Genomic DNA, 16,053 nt, shown 5'->3' with positions numbered 1-16,053 from the left:
TCTACTTTTCGCTATAGCCTTTCATATCATATTCCAGGAAGCTTTCTGCATCGATTCGAATAACTTAATGTGTAGATTGTCACGGTAGCAGGCACTCCTTTTAACAAATGTGATAGCCGAACTGCCGACTTAGCACTGATGAAGGGAACAAGTGGTTCCCGAAATATCGGATTTTGCAAGCTTAGTGATATTCACTAGCGAATAGAAAAGGCAAGTTTTAATTATTTTAAATAGCCGAGCTGATTGAGTATTCGTTACTTGATCTTGATCACGCGGGTTCAAATACAGGTAGATATGGCAGTAAAGCTACGGACTTAGACAGAGTACCAAAAAATAAACCCTTAAAGGGAAGAAGAAGTGTTATTTGTACGTACTATTCTGGATTTTTTTTCTAGTGGGCAAAATTAGTCGAAATTCAATTAAATTTGGAGATTATATTTGTCATATTTCGGACGACTTTAGAGCCCCTTTTTAAAAAATTTAAGCCACAAATAACATAGTTGCAGGACATTAGTCTACTAAAGATCGTAACTAGAGTTCTCCAAATGCGGAGCGACTTCAATTTTTATCTGAAACCGTAAAGGTTTAAATTTTAAATTACTAACGTATTTTCTAAGAATATGAACGTCAAAATAATCAAATGAAAAATATTTCATTTTTTTTTCACTAATTATCCAAAAAAAATATATTATCCAAAATTTTTTTACCAAGAGGAGACAACTGGATGGACTTTGGTCTCCCAACCCTTCAGCTCTCCGAAAAAGTGAGATACCTGTGAATCACTCTAGATAAAACGTTTCTTTGAAACAAACATGTAGAGAAGATTTGAAAGGGACTTTGCCTCGACATAGGGACTGAGATGTTCACTTATGCATCCGAAGTGTGTTGGGTTAAGCTGAGACAAAAAAGCTTTCACCGCAAAGAACTGTCTGCGTGTTATCGGTGCCATGAACACGAGATCCGGTGCCGCAAAAGTATTGTAGGCATTTTGACAGATATGACATAATTCACTAGCTGGACATATGTTTAGAATAGGAATTGTACAAAATGATGCCTGTCCCTCCTGTAATGACGAAGCGGAATCCATGGGACATTTTCTATGTGAATGCCCCGTCTAGGGCTGCATCAGGCATCAGATCTTTAGTGCTGATGTGCTCCAGTTACAATGGGTAGCATTACATCCACTAATGGAAATCCTGCGATACCTAAACGAATCCGGAATATTCTCTTAGATGGAGAAGTCGAGTACAATGGGCCACCACGGTCTGAGTTCACAGAGGCTAAAACTTCTCCTCCATCACAAACACACACACACACATCCCCAATGTTGGTTGAAGTGGTTAGAATTATCGCGAATGGTTTTAAAAAAAAATGTATGAAAAGTCACCTTTCGATAATGCGGACATTTCCCACTCATGATTACAAATAAAATACAAAGGACTGACGTCAAGTATTTATAAGCACTCTATTTACTTAGCGCCGCAAGATTATGTAAGGACATAAAGCGACTACTTCCATAATCGCTCGGTTCCACCTTCATAAAATCTAAAGGAACATAAATTTCGCTTTGAAATTTTTACAGCATATTCTGGAATAGCTAAGCTAACGATCTATACAATAAAAAATTTCGATTCTGAAAATCTCCAGATGCGGTTTTCCTCCTTTTAGTTTGTCGTGAAATCCAGACCAAACATGTTCGATAAGTTGTTCAAAATATGCATATCTGAGGAGACTGTACGGAGCTTGAGAACGGTAGAATTTGGTACTGCTGCCTAAGGCTGGTAAACTTCCTAGTGAACCATCCTCCTACAGACTCATGTGTCTTTTACACATTGCGGGCGAAATGCTAGTACGAATAATCAACAATAGATTGCTCCGATTGTTTAGGGCCAACGAGGTTTCTCGGCCCCAGGTTCTTTCGACTGCGTGAATTCTTGCAATTTCACCCTTCTGAGTAGACTGGACAGTGGATTGCCGGATATCAAAAACTGGCTCTGGCCCGACCATTGTGGACCCAAACCCTTGGCGAGCCAGTCTGTCAGTTTCCTCATTACCTGAACCTCTGTTAATGAGGAAACTGACAGCCAACTTTCAGCAGCAACTGGTGCCAAATTACCACCAACTGGCTTGAAATGTTGTTGCTGTTTAGTGCTGATAACGCTGCCCGATTGTCGGACCAGACTCGAATGGTGTGATCCCGCCATTTTCGTAGCGAACATTTTTCTATAGCCAATCATATATCGCCGCCTGGAATATGGTCGTTATTTTTCCCAGTGGTCGGGCCGGTTCCATAATCGGATTTTCTGGGAACACCAGCCAATCCTCGGTGAAGCTTTTTAGGTCTCCACTCCAGTATGTGAAGAATCCAACTGGCACTACCAGCGGAACGATTCCATGCTGCTTCGACACTACACAAGTCGTTGCGAATGAGACAGAATTTAAGGAACCTTCGATGTCCAACCTCGAACTTTCGGACATCGACTTTTCAATTTTTGCCGTGAGCTCATAGAGTGTAGTCTCCGTGAATTTGCCTTTGTGATACGCGTGTTGCTTATCTATAGTGAAGTGGCCACATTCCTTAGTATGTATCCCTTATGACCCGCTCTAGTATGCTATTTCTTTTAGTAGAAAGAACGTCAGATTAAACGATCGGAACGTTTTTGCGTTCATGTAGGTGACTTTCCCTGGTTTGGGTATAAATATCACATTTACAACACGCCAGTTAACTGGAACATAAACATGTGTATATTCCGAATATGTAGAAACATGGCATCCATTCCATCTATTAAGAGAGCAGGAATAATGCCATTCGATCCCGCAAACTTCTATCTATGGAATGAAATAAATGAACATTTTACTCTTTACAGTGATACTACTTTACATACCAGAGCCCAGTTTCCCGGTTGAGGACTGTATGCAGCGGTCAACTCTGAGCTGAAATTTTGGATGTTTTCCGCGAATTACACTTCAAGTATTCATCGCTTTCTGTGCATCTCCCGCTCTGTAAAAGAGGATTCGCTTCAGCTTTGATGTTCGCTTAATAGAGTTAGTCTTTTCGTAAGCGCGTCTCCATGATGATCGTTTTCATTCTCCTTTGTTTTGCCAAATCTGAGGCCCACCATGGCGTTTGGGGTGAATATCTCTCTTCGAAAGCTTCTATCCTGCTAGTTGTGATCATTTTGGTTATTCTCTCAATTTCAGCGGCAGATTTGATGCGCTTTGCAAAGTTTGTAAATCGGCACTCGGTTCTGTTTTGTACGTTGCCCAATCTGTCTTCCGCAGATTCCAAAATGAAGTGGTTGGAGGTGGATCCATGCCCATTACGCATGTGATCCAAGAGCGCGATATCGTTTGTCAGGGAATGCACCGTGATGTCGATGACCTCTTGCCTGATCACATTAAGGAAACTGAGATCAGTACCCAAATTGAGAATCTGCAGGTCAGTTCCTATTAGATACTCTAATAGTGTCGATCCACTCGCGTTGATGTCGGAACTTCCCCATGGTGGACCCTATTATCCCCATCCCTTTACTTTTGGCATATGTTCCACTGGAAACTTCGTCTACATCATAGGGCTTAGCAGAATAGAATCACCATAGAATCTCCTTATCTTATGGCTGTTTATGGCCAGTATAATCGTTGCCTTCATCCAGATCGAGCAGGCGGCGCGAGATCTTGGGCTGCACATCAATGAAGGCAAGACAAAATATATGGTGGCAACGTCAGCACCGAAAACCAACCAACCAACAACATCAAACCGCACTGGTCAAACAGGAACAATAAGGATAGGAGAATACAACTTTGAGACCGTTGATAATTTCTCCTATCTAGGGTCGAAAATCACAACCGATAACAACTACGATGATGAAATCCGCACACGGTTGTTGTCAGCCAACAGAGCTTATTTCAGCTTACAAAGACTGTTCCGTTCGAAACGTATCACCATAGGATCAAAGCTCTTACTGTACAAGACTATGATCTTGCCAGTCCTCATGTATTCCTCGGAAACTTGGGTTCTTAGCACGAAAAATTACGAACTCTTGGACGCGTTCGTGAGAAGAATTCTCCAAAGAATTTTTGGCCCCCTACATGAGGATGGACGATTGCGTAGCCTACATAACGACGAAATCTATAAGCAATACCATGACCGTCAGGTTGTGGATAAAATCCGGCTAAATAGGTTACGGTGGGCGGGTCATTTAATCCGTATGGATGAGGATGATCCCACCCGGAAAGTTTATAAGGGCAATATCTATGGTAGAAAAAGAAGACGAGGCAGACCCTGCCTGAGATGGAGCGATGGCGTAGGTCAGGACGCCAGACAGCTTTTGGGGATATCGAATTGGTGGACCTCGGCGCAAAACCGGGATGTCTGGAGTTACTTATTAAGGCAGGCCTAGACCGGATCCCGGTTGTTGCGCCGTTGATGATGATGATAATCGTTGTGGTGTCACGTTAACCAAGATAGCTCGGAGATTTTTAGAAACCACCATACCGGAGCGGAGTCTATCACTTCCATTGATTCTTGTATGAGGTATATAAATATTTTACAGCTACTGATCCGACCACTGATGCAAATTTGTTTGAGAACTAAGGCACTTCGTCTACGCTTCAGATGAAGATGTTCCGGGCTGCACGTCCCTTTCAATGGCTTTAGGGAAATTTTGACCCTATGGTGAGACGTTTCGAGCGAAACAGTTGTGAACGGTCACAAAGTTGTTGTTCTCGTTTAATTAGTGCCATTTGATGTTGTTGGCTGCTTGGTTTTACTCTACTCACTACTCACTTTACCACCATTTATTTTGTCTTGGTGGTCAAAGGGTAGTATAGATCCCAAGGCGAAACGTGGATTGGTACCTACGATGGAGCATAAAACCTGGGAAATGCTTGCTGAACCAACACCAACAGCTCTTCTTCCAAACCCTATCTCCACCTCCGCGTGATGACTGCTGGGAGCTCTTTCTTAACGAAAAGCTGCAGACGGAGAAGGATGAAGGCGAGGCTGACAACCCTACACGGAAAACAACTTGTTACGAACCCACAACAGGAGCCTCGGACTGGACGGATTACACAACGACGAATCCGGCAACGACAAACGAATAACGATTTGCGCATTTTCTCATGGAACGTGCGCTCCTTGTACAGAGATGAAGCTGCTGAGTAGCTAGCCGATACCCTGTCCCAATATAGGGCTAATGTACCAGCGTTACAGGAGATGCCTTGGACAAGGACGGGTTTCCTGAAGAAGAATCGCTACACCATATATTATAGTGGCCATCCAGTAAACCATGTGCTCGGAGTAGCTTTCTTAGTCAGCCAAATATTGAAACCTCCTGTTATCGGCTTTGGAAACATAAGCGGACGGCTATGCACTCTGCGCTTGCGAGGCAAGTTTAGAAAAATAAGCCTCATTAACGTTCACGCCCCTACAGAGGAGACTTTAGAGTCGGAAAAAGATACCTTCTACGAGGCAGTTGAGCGAACCCTTGAAACCTGTCCCAAGTATGATATCAAAAACATACGTGGAGGTTTCAACAGTCAAGTAGGGGCGGAGCCCGTATTTAGGCGATACATCGGCTTCCATAGCTGACATAGGGATACCAATGATAACGGACGATCTGGATGAAGTTTGCACGTCTCGGGTCGTCCTTCCCGTGATGTCGATATCGTCAGCATAGACCAGCAGTTGGGTGGACTTAAAGAGGATCGTACCTCTTGCACTTACCTCAGCATCACGGATCACTTTCTCAAGGGCCAGGTTAAAGAGGACGCATGATAGGGCAATCCCCTGTCTTAGACCCCTGTTGATGTCTATTGGTCTCCAGAGTGGTTCTGCTGCTTTTATCTGGCCTCGCACATTGGTCGGGATACCGAATTCTCCCATGGCCATGTACAATTTTACCTTGGCTATGCTATCATGCCTTGAGAGGATACAGTTCTTTTAGCTAGGAGAAGTTTCCTACTAAACTCTACGCCGCACTGTTCGGTATCGTAACCACATAGATTGGTGCCGGTATACAAGACCCACCCATCGATTTCGATATGCTTGGCTGCAAATGAAGATTTAGCCATTGCTAATCAAGCCATTTTTGCCACTGTTTGGCCGGAAGTGTTGGGATCTTCAAAAGACGCTTCGATTTGCCCTTTGACACAGGAGCCCCGAACGTCTTTTTCCCCTCAACTTGGGCATAACCGGGAGGTTGCTGGGCATAACCGGCGGTTTGCCCAGAGATTTTTTCTACAGATTGCAGTTTGTAAGGCGGTTGTTTTCTGCCTGAAGATAGATGCTTACCCGTGGGGAAAATTTTATCCTAGTTCATGGTTCATGACCACATCTTAACTCCTGTGATCATTCAGCTCTCGACACGGACCTTGGCTTGGGATTTTGAGTACCGCTCCGCTTTAGGTGTCACCTCTGCTGTTGAGCTAATCGTCAACGCTCAACCTATATAGCACCTAGAAGCCCTCCTCTCGCTGTATACTGTTTACCAAGAATTAAGCTCCTTTTCCTCAAATTCCCAGTATTGGTGGGGTTATGGTAGTGCTTACAGTAGCTCACTTAAATTCAATTCAGCATTTAAAGAAATTTGGTGACGAAATGAGAGTGAAGTAACATACTTATATGCTGTGCTCATAATTATTTTTGTGTAAAGCACGTTTCAGTGGAACCTTCATTGTCTCATCCTGCTAGTGTAGACTCATCGTTTGTACTTCTTTGAATGTAATGAAACTGACGCGCAGTCGGCTCTAGGATGCGAAAGAGACTGTGTGGAAGTCTTATACGAGTACTCCACAATGGAGTGAACAATGGACTTAATAATAACGTTTCAAAAAATGCGGAGATCAAATTTGTTGAGAGTTCTAGGTCAGGAAAATTGTAATTTGTTTCATTTTTTTTGTGAAGAGATGCACTTTACACCCTACGCAAAAAACTATCTACGAAAGGTAACCCCGCTCCATTCTGTGGTTGCCCTCGTCCTGCTCTCCCCATTATGCAGCATTCCTTCCCAATGAATTCTCTTATTATTCGTTCCTTCCTCGTTTCTTATTCCGATAGTCTCGCGCGAATGCAAAAGCTCCCCAAACACACCATCACCATGTCCTTAAGCTCGCAGGGCGAAAGGCCGATAGGATGTTTCGTGTTGCAAAAGTTGCAGGTTCAGCGCGAGGAAGTCCTGCAGGAGCTCTGGCGTAGAACTGAACCGGGCTCGCTCTGCAGTGTGCATCCGCGTTTGCTGCCGAAGGATTATAGCAGGGTAGTAGTTCCGTCGCGAGCCAGTAGATAGGAGCGTTTTAGCTTGCTTAGTGGAAGAGTGTGGTGATATGACAACAACCAAGCGCGTGAAGTGCTTCAAGCATCTCGTCTACAGCTATGTAGTCCTGCTAACGGTGAGTGGCTGAACGTTTTGTGTTTTGGAGATGCGTGAGTGTGGCCCTAGTCCCTGCACGGACGATTCTATCCACTGACCACCACGGGAACCTCTTAGAACGTCAGTAGTGACCTGAATGCACTTTTTCAGTAACTTGTCCTTTTTTTCCGTGAAGTGGAGTCCTTTTGCTGTGCTGCCAAATTATGTGCAATTTTCGAGGCCGGCGCTAAGTAGCATCACGAGTGAGAGAGTGCCGGGAGCAAAAAGCCCAACTGGAGAACTTTCAAGCACGCTGGATTGGTGTTTGTATCCCATTGCACTCTTCCGTTATGTCATTGGTGGTGTTTTGCTGAAGACAAGTCAGGAAATACGGAAGACGACGCTTAGGGTACGAGGAGCGTGTTATCGTCGAGAACACATGAACATTTACACTCCATGAATCGCTGAAAGGATTAAATGAAACTTTGATGAAGCTTTAGGAATATCAATAAATATTTACAACTGCTTTACGCATGTAATGTAATTGGAGTTGGGAAATCGCCTGATCCTTGAACTGATTTATAGCAACATTCCCAAGGTTAAAGAGTAAGAGACCTGGAGCTATTAATAGAAATGTATTCGCATCCTCGTCGAAAATATTTACATTATTTTGAACGTTTTAATGTCCTTCCCTAGGATACCCTTTTCTAGGTCAGTTTGTTTGTTTTCATCACCCAGTTTTTGAACCCTAGTCGGGGGCTGCTTATCAATAATAGAGAACAGGTTCCGCGAAGTATCTTTGATGATAAGCGACTTATGACTTATAGAGTCCTTTAACGTCCGGATTCAATAAACATATTAGCGAATTGCACTCAGTTGGGGAGTAAAGACCCATGAGCAAAAAGCGAATGCATCAGATCTCCTACCTTTGAATAGATAATACTCATCAGAAGGTATTCATTCCAAATTCGGAGCAGCATCCTGATGGGGTACGTGTGTGCAAACATGTTCAATGGAACTTGACCGCGAACTTTTATAAACCACCTAAACCAACTGCAGCTAAATGCATTGTTAGGTATTCCCACTGGAAGTCATTACGCTTTGCATTGCACCTGAATGGATTTGAGTACCTTCAGTTGATTTTGGATGCGCCAAATTAGTTCGTGTTCCCTGGAAACTTGATTTTGTCAAATGCATGATGAATTGTGCCATTTGACACTGCAGTGAATCTGCAGCAATTAAAGGCGCGAGGGTTTCATTCAGTAAATACCAACATCTGACCCTAAATTCATAATTGATTCACATTACACTCGACTTCCTGTACCTGGCTAGATTAGATAGCAACACTTCGAAATAGTATTGTAAAAAAGAGAGGGATTTTCAGTGTTTTACTTTAAGTTGACAAAACTTGATTAGTTTTATTATTTTTAGTTGTTCAAAATTAGTATATTTAACTTATAGTTTCAACAACATTTATATTTTGGTTATTACATTTTAACTTTTCATTTTATTTATTTATAACAAAACTTTCTAATTCTATTTTTCAACTCTCTTCACAAAATTTTTTAATTGACATCAGGAATATTTTTTTAGTTCGTTTTTTCAAACTCATGGCACACTTTACTCCGATCTTCCACTCCCGTGGCGTGCTACGCAAAGTGGATAGATCCGCGCCATCTATTCGCTCGCACTCGCAACATTCGAAATAAATTTCAAATGCTGCGAATCCTGCCGCGCCACATCACTCCGCCCCCAAATGAAACCTAGGGGTTTCAGCGACTGATCCCCGAACTTCGTTCGCCGTTAATCTGCAAAGCGGACACGACGTTGCTTCGGGGCGCACGCGGGTTTCAGCCTGGACAAAGAGACCGCCTTTTTGTGACCACCGATCTCGAGCTGGAAGAAATGTTCTCCCCGCTCGAGAACGCGGTACGGGCCCTCATATGGAGGCTGCAGCGGCTTCCGGACGGCATCCGTTCTGATCAGCACATGCGTGCATGTGTCCAGTTCCTTGGGCGAACAAGCAGGTATAGACGAGTGTCGAGTGGGTGGTGGCGCCTTGATGCGCCGGAGATTGTCCCTCAGCAGACGCACCAACCCCGACTCCGTGAGACCCGATCTCTTGTCGAAGACCGGATCGCTTGGGAGTCTTGGGTTCTCCCCGTAAACCAGCTCCGCGGGGCTGGCAGCAAATTCCTCTCGGCGGGTTGTACGAAGGCCGAGTAGGACGAGAGGCAAGACTTGCGTCCAGGACGGGTCGTCGCGTGCCATAATGGCGGCTTTCAGCGTCCGGTGCCAACGTTCCAACATCCCATTGGATTGTGGGTGGTATGCCGTAGTCCGCTGGCGTTTAAAACCAAGGAGTTTGCCTAACTCGGAGAAAAGAGTGGACTCAAATTGCATTCCCTGGTCAGTGATGACCACTGCAGGGACTCCAAAGCGAGGTATCCACTCTCGACAGAGGGCTTCAGCACATGATTGCGCCGTAATGTCTTTCAGAGGTATTGCCTCAGGCCACCGCGTGAACCTGTCGATGATTGTGAGGCAATACTTATAATTGTGCGAGTCTCGCAAAGGCCCTATTATGTCGAGGTGTATGGTGTGGAAACGCTTGGTAGTGCGGGGGAATGAGCCCACTTCTTTCCTAACATGCCTGGAGACTTTACACTTTTGGCATGCGATGCACTCTCTGGCCCAGGAATTAATATCCTTGTTCATGGAGGGCCAGAAGTATTTTCCGGTGACTAACCGGTTTGTTGTCCTGATGCCGGGGTGCGCCAAGTCGTGAACTGCGTGGAACACTTCCTTGCGAAATGTGGCCGGAATGTATGGCCGAGGTCCCTTTTCCGAGTCTTCGCAGCAGAGCGAGAGGTTTGAGCCGAAGATGGGCAACTCCCGAAATTTGTATTTGGGGTTGGACATGAGGCTCTGAAGTGCTGCGTCATCCACTTGCGCCTTGGCAATAGCCGAGAAATCGAGTGAGGCGGGGATGTTAACTTCGGAGACACGAGACAAAGCGTCAGCAACAATGTTGTCCTTCCCGGACACGTGCTGGATGTCCGACGTAAACTGGCTTATGAAGCTCAGGTGTCGAAGCTGACGAGGGGACGCTTTGTCGGGCTTCTGTTTCAAAGCGAACGTGAGAGGCTTATGGTCCGTGAACACTGTGAACGGCCTGCCTTCTAGGGAGAAACGGAAGTATTTGATGGACAGGTATGCGGCGAGCAGTTCGCGATCGTAGGTGCTGTAGTTCCGTTGAGCGGGATTCAACTGCTTCGAGAAGAAGCTCAACGGCTGCCAAACTTGGTCCACCTTTTGGTGAAGGGCAGCACCTACTGCGATGTCAGAGGCATCAACAAAAACGGCTAGGGGTGCATCTTGCAGAGGGAATGCCAAGAGTGTAGCGTCAGCCAGTTGTTGACGAGATTTGTCAAACGCGCAGATAGCCTCTTCAGACCACACGATCTCTCGTGTGTCCTTAGTTTTGGGGCCAGACAAGTACGCGTTCAAAATGGACTGGAAATGGGCGGCCTTGGGCAGGAAACGACGGTAGAAGTTTAGCATGCCCAAGAACCTCCTCAACTCCCTCACTGTCTTTGGACGCGGGAAGCTAGTTATCGCTTGCACCTTGTCTGGGTCGGGCTGTATTCCTTCAGGGGAAATAAAATGGCCGAGGAATCTCACCTGTTGTTGAAGGAATTTGCATTTCTCAACGTTTAGGACTAAACCGGCCTCAAGGAGACGTTGAAAAATGCACTCGAGATGGGCTAAGTGCTCAGACTCAGTGGAAGAAGCGACCAAAACATCATCCAAATATACGAAACAGAATTCGAGGTTTCGCAGGACTGAGTGAATGAACCTTTGAAAGGTTTGCGCCGCATTGCACAATCCGAAAGTCATTCGGGTGAACTCGAAGAGTCCAAAGGGTGTGCATATTGCCGTCTTTGGAATGTCTTCAGGAGCTACTGGAATTTGGTGATAAGCCTTGGTTAAGTCCAAGGTCGAAAAGATGCGGCAATTTGCGAGGTGATGCGCAAAGTCGTGGATGAGTGGAATTGGATATCGGTCAGGAACAGTCTGTGCATTTAGCCTTCTGTAATCCCCACATGGGCGCCATTCGCCGTTTGGCTTAGGGACCATATGCAGTGGGGAAGACCAACAGCTGTTTGAGGGCCTGCAGATACCCTGTTGAACGAGTTGTTCAAACTCTTTCCGTGCAATTGCCAGTTTCTGAGAAGGAAGAGGACGCACCTTCGAGAAGATCGGGGAACCAGTAGTGATAATGTGGTGCTGCACATTGTGCTTCACTGGTTTGGAGAGACTACAGTTGGTAGTAATCTGGCTGAACTTTTGGAGAAGTGCCCGAACACGAGAGTCGGTAATGTCTTCTAAAAGAACGGAAAGATTATTGCCTGGGTGAGATACCATATGTCCCGACGAATTAAGGTTGGTCGTGGAATCTATAAGAGACTTGTTTTGCAAGTCCACCAGCAATCCATAGTGACACAGGAAGTCTGCGCCTAGTATGGGGAAGCTGACATCCGCCAGGATGAAACGCCACGAAAACGTCCTACGCAAGCCAAGACTCACGTCCACTTGCCTATATCCGTAAGTATTGATGCGGGAGGAATTTGCTGCCGCAAGTTTGAGCGGTTGAGGGAAAAGTTGATGATGCTGGGGTACGGGAAGAACCGAAACCTCCGCACCCGTGTCGACGAGGTAGTTGCGCCTGCTGAGGGGGTCGAAAATAGTTAGGCGACGTGGTGCTGCGTTCTGGGTGGCCGCCGCCAAGACCCCCCGCGGACCTAGTTTTTTGCGGTAGGAGAGAATCTACACGGTAGCGTACATCTTGTCGCTTTATCCCCGAATCTGCGGTGGTACCAGCAAATCCCTGGGTCCGTGGACTGTCTTGACGACCTGCTACCTGATCGCCCTTTTCGGATGGCAGACCGCGAGCGTGCTCGCGATCTGGCGCCCGAACGCTGAGCGTCCAACGTCGCCCGCATCTCGGCCATACTGGCTGTTAATGCAGCAATCTCGCGCCTCAATTCACCCACCTCATCCGACGGTGGTTGAACGGCCGCCAAGGTTGAGCGTACGTACACCTCCTGAACCTGGTCGGCCGTCGCTGCCAGTTCCTCCAAGGAACCGGAGACGCAAGCGAGGACCGCCTGGGTGCCCTCCGGGAGCCGACGCAGCCAGAGCGACTTGATCAGGTCTTCGCCGATCTTACTCCCACCTCATTTCACGAAGCAATTGGCTGGGAGTTCGATCACCTAAGGTTAAACCTGCCAGCAAGTGGTCTAATTTTGCCGACTCGCTTGCCGACAGGCGCCTGATCAACTCGCTCTTGAGCTGCACATACGATGTCGACTTCACCACGTCGGACACCAGAAGTATGGACTCTTCGTCCAGGCCGACCACCGCGTAGTTGAAACGAGTAGCGTCCGATGTGATGCCGGACATTTGGAACTGTGCTTCCAAATGCACGAACCACAGTTCGGGGTTCCGCCGCCAAAACGGAGGAACGCGTACGGCGAGGGCGGTCACTTGCGGGTCCGATGGGCCTGCCGTGTCTTTATTGTCAAAAGACATCTTGTTTCACGAAAAGTACGAGATTGAGATGCAAACGCGGTGAGTTTATACTGAAACGCGGTGAACTTTACACCGACACAGCAGGCCGCACCCACAAATGCACGCACGAAACGAGAAAAAACGAAGCGGACGCTATCCAGCGCAGACCAAAAACACCACCAATGAGAATGGAGGACTCGCGATGGTAAACACCTGCACGCCGTCTCTTGCAGCGATTTCAATTTTTTTTTTTTTTTATTACTATTTTTTTTTTAACTGAATAAATAAATAAATATTATATATAAATGAATAATAATTTCACTTCCTCGACGGCGGTGCTGGTCGAGTTTGTCGGCTATAGCTGCGGCGTTGGCGGTGCCGGGGCCGTTCGTTTGTTGAAGACGGCGTTGATGTGAAGGCGGCGGCGGTGGTGGCGGCTTCTGCTGCAGCGACGGTGGCGGGGTCTTCGGTGTCTGCCTGATAGCGGTGATGCTGGTTGCGGCGACTGTGGACGGCAGCGGTGGCGGCGACGGGGACAGCCGTTTGCTGCTGTTGTTGATCGTTGTGACAATGATGACTAGTCCGGTGCGTGAAAGGTGTTGTGCAGGAGGGCGTGCGTACGGGAAGTCGCGTGAAAATCTACTTCTGGAGAGGGTCCGACGTGTGTCGCACAGTACACTGTGTAGAGAAGGTTTTCTCGCGTTTTTTCTTGCCTCTGCTCCGACTCGGGATGTGGAGATGCGACACGTTTTCGTGATGTTTACAACGGCACTCCACACTCAACTGTAGATGCGAACGCGTGAAAATCACTTGCCGTACGGTCTACTGATGTTCTTGATAGACTTCTCGGTGTTTGGAAGTTCTATTACTGCCGTGTTGCTCGGACGAATTTTGTCGTCAATAGAACTTCACTAATGGCGGCGATGGCGGATAATTTGTCGTTTTTTTACATATCGGGGTCACCAATTAAGTTGACAAAACTTGATTAGTTTTATTATTTTTAGTTGTTCAAAATTAGTATATTTAACTTATAGTTTCAACAACATTTATATTTTGGTTATTACATTTTAACTTTTCATTTTATTTATTTATAACAAAACTTTCTAATTCTATTTTTCAACTCTCTTCACAAAATTTTTTAATTGACATCAGGAATATTTTTTTAGTTCGTTTTTTCAAACTCATGGCACACTTTACTCCGATCTTCCACTCCCGTGGCGTGCTACGCAAAGTGGATAGATCCGCGCCATCTATTCGCTCGCACTCGCAACATTCGAAATAAATTTCAAATGCTGCGAATCCTGCCGCGCCACATACTTTTGAAACCTTATTTCCACTCATCAAACACCAATTTTTTAACCACGTGCATCCAGAGAAATGTTTGGCTTTGAGTTGCTTATTGTCTAGGCAGACGCCTGTCTGTCCCTCCGTTCTTTTCTTAGGGAAGTTAAAACTTTGAATGACACAAGTGGCACAGCGTAGGATTTTTATCAACATAAAACAACCTCCTGACTCTTGCTAGTTTCCCTTGGAATTACAGGATAGTATCACACCGTGGAGCGAACTTACCTCTAGGTACATCTCCTTTCATTCCGATTACTCTCGCAAACGCAGCTTCTTCGTTTCTTTTGCTTCCCTCAACCTACCTTGAGTGCGCGCTATCATGTGGTTAATTGCATATCTCCAAGTAGGTTTTCTAGTCCTACCGTCCTACCCAATGTCTCCTCCAAATCCTTTCGTTTATTTACAAATTTCTCCTAGGATACTCTCACACCGGGACAGCTCGGTGAAACATATATATGTTCTGTAGTATCATCCATGTCCATAAGAAATTGGGCATGATAATATGTTAATTCCTCCGTGTCTTCTCTGCGCCCACACGTTTTTTCCGAACATCCTTATTGTTGTTTCCATTGTTCGACGATTTGGACTTCTTCGCGTTTCAATCATAGGCTTGCGATAGATCCACATTGGCATTGGATATTTTAGGGCAAGCATGTTACAGATGCTCCTTAAAATCAAACCTGGTGCCTTCAAGGTTTTAGATTTGGATGTTGGAGTCCTAATCGAACTAGGCCCGAGGACAACAAATAAGCTTACGATCTGTAAAGCAGTCAAGGGGCTTTTGGGAGAGAAAGCGTTGGTTTCTAGGCTGGAACCCACGTCTTCTCTGGGAATCCGAGACCTTGACTGCCTCACAGAAAAGAACGAGGTAGAAGAGGCCATCAAACGTGAATGTCCGGAGGTAACCAATGTTCTGATTGGTATCACCTCTGCAAACTCCTGAGGCCAAAAACTCGCTATAGTGGGAGTTGCCGAGCAATATGCGAGGAAGCTTCTAAACAGCGGGAAAATAAGAATTGGTTGGGTAGTGTGTAGGATACGAATCCGGGCCGCCCCAACCAAATGTTACAGATGTTTGGATTATGATCACACGTCTGCAACATGTCGGGGACCTGACAGGGACCGTGGCACGTCTGATGAGAACGGCGCGCACATTGGGGGCTCGGGGCGGTGTCCAGTCTTCAGAGCTTAACTGAAAAGAGCTAGGACGTAGTCAACATACTTCGGATCCTACAAATCAATATGCACCGGGGGGCAACCGCTCACGAGTTGCTATCGCAGTTCGCTGCGGAGTACTGATTTAGTGCAGCACCGAAACAAGGACCCAGTTTCATGGCCATATGGGTTCGGGACGGCACCCTCCTTAAGATTATTACTCAAGGCGGAGGGGATTCGGTGTTTCGGGTTAACGTTTTTCAGTGTCTATCTTTCGCCGAATGAGACGATGCCAGACTTTGGACGCAGGTTGATGTTTTGGAGGACGCTATCTTTGGCATGGATGTGCGGATTCTGGTCGGAGGTGACTTAAATGCCAGAGCACTTGAATGGGCACGCCTCCCTCGGACTCCAGAAAGAAACGAATTCTCGAGACGAAGGCGAGGATAACTGGTAGTTCTAAACACCGGATCCACCCCAACGTTCTGGCGCAATTCGTGGATCCCGTTCGACAAGCGACCACATAGCCGCCGAACTCGTCGGGTGGTGCTCCTCATAATGCTTGATGTCAGAAAAGCATTTAATTCCGTAAGATGGAAAGACATTCTAGGCATATTAGACAATACTTTCC

The 16,053-nt window shown here is 46.1% G+C and overlaps 1 protein-coding gene across 1 annotated transcript in view; it reads left to right on the top strand.

The window, feature by feature from the left end:
- The first annotated feature begins 7,139 nt into the window (after positions 1-7,139).
- The window catches only part of LOC119646929 (23 kDa integral membrane protein), a 38,179-nt gene continuing 29,265 nt past the window's right edge, over positions 7,140-16,053 (top strand). Inside the window, exon 1 of the mRNA XM_038047613.1 lies at positions 7,140-7,389. Within this exon, the coding sequence (XP_037903541.1) occupies positions 7,324-7,389 (66 nt within the window). The 5' untranslated portion in view covers positions 7,140-7,323. The remainder of the gene's footprint in view (positions 7,390-16,053) is intronic.

This window comes from Hermetia illucens, chromosome 1 (assembly GCF_905115235.1).
Source record: "Hermetia illucens chromosome 1, iHerIll2.2.curated.20191125, whole genome shotgun sequence".
Classification (NCBI taxonomy): domain Eukaryota; kingdom Metazoa; phylum Arthropoda; class Insecta; order Diptera; family Stratiomyidae; genus Hermetia; species Hermetia illucens.
Note: the sequence above shows the minus strand (reverse complement) of the source record. Positions and strands in the feature narration are given on the sequence as shown.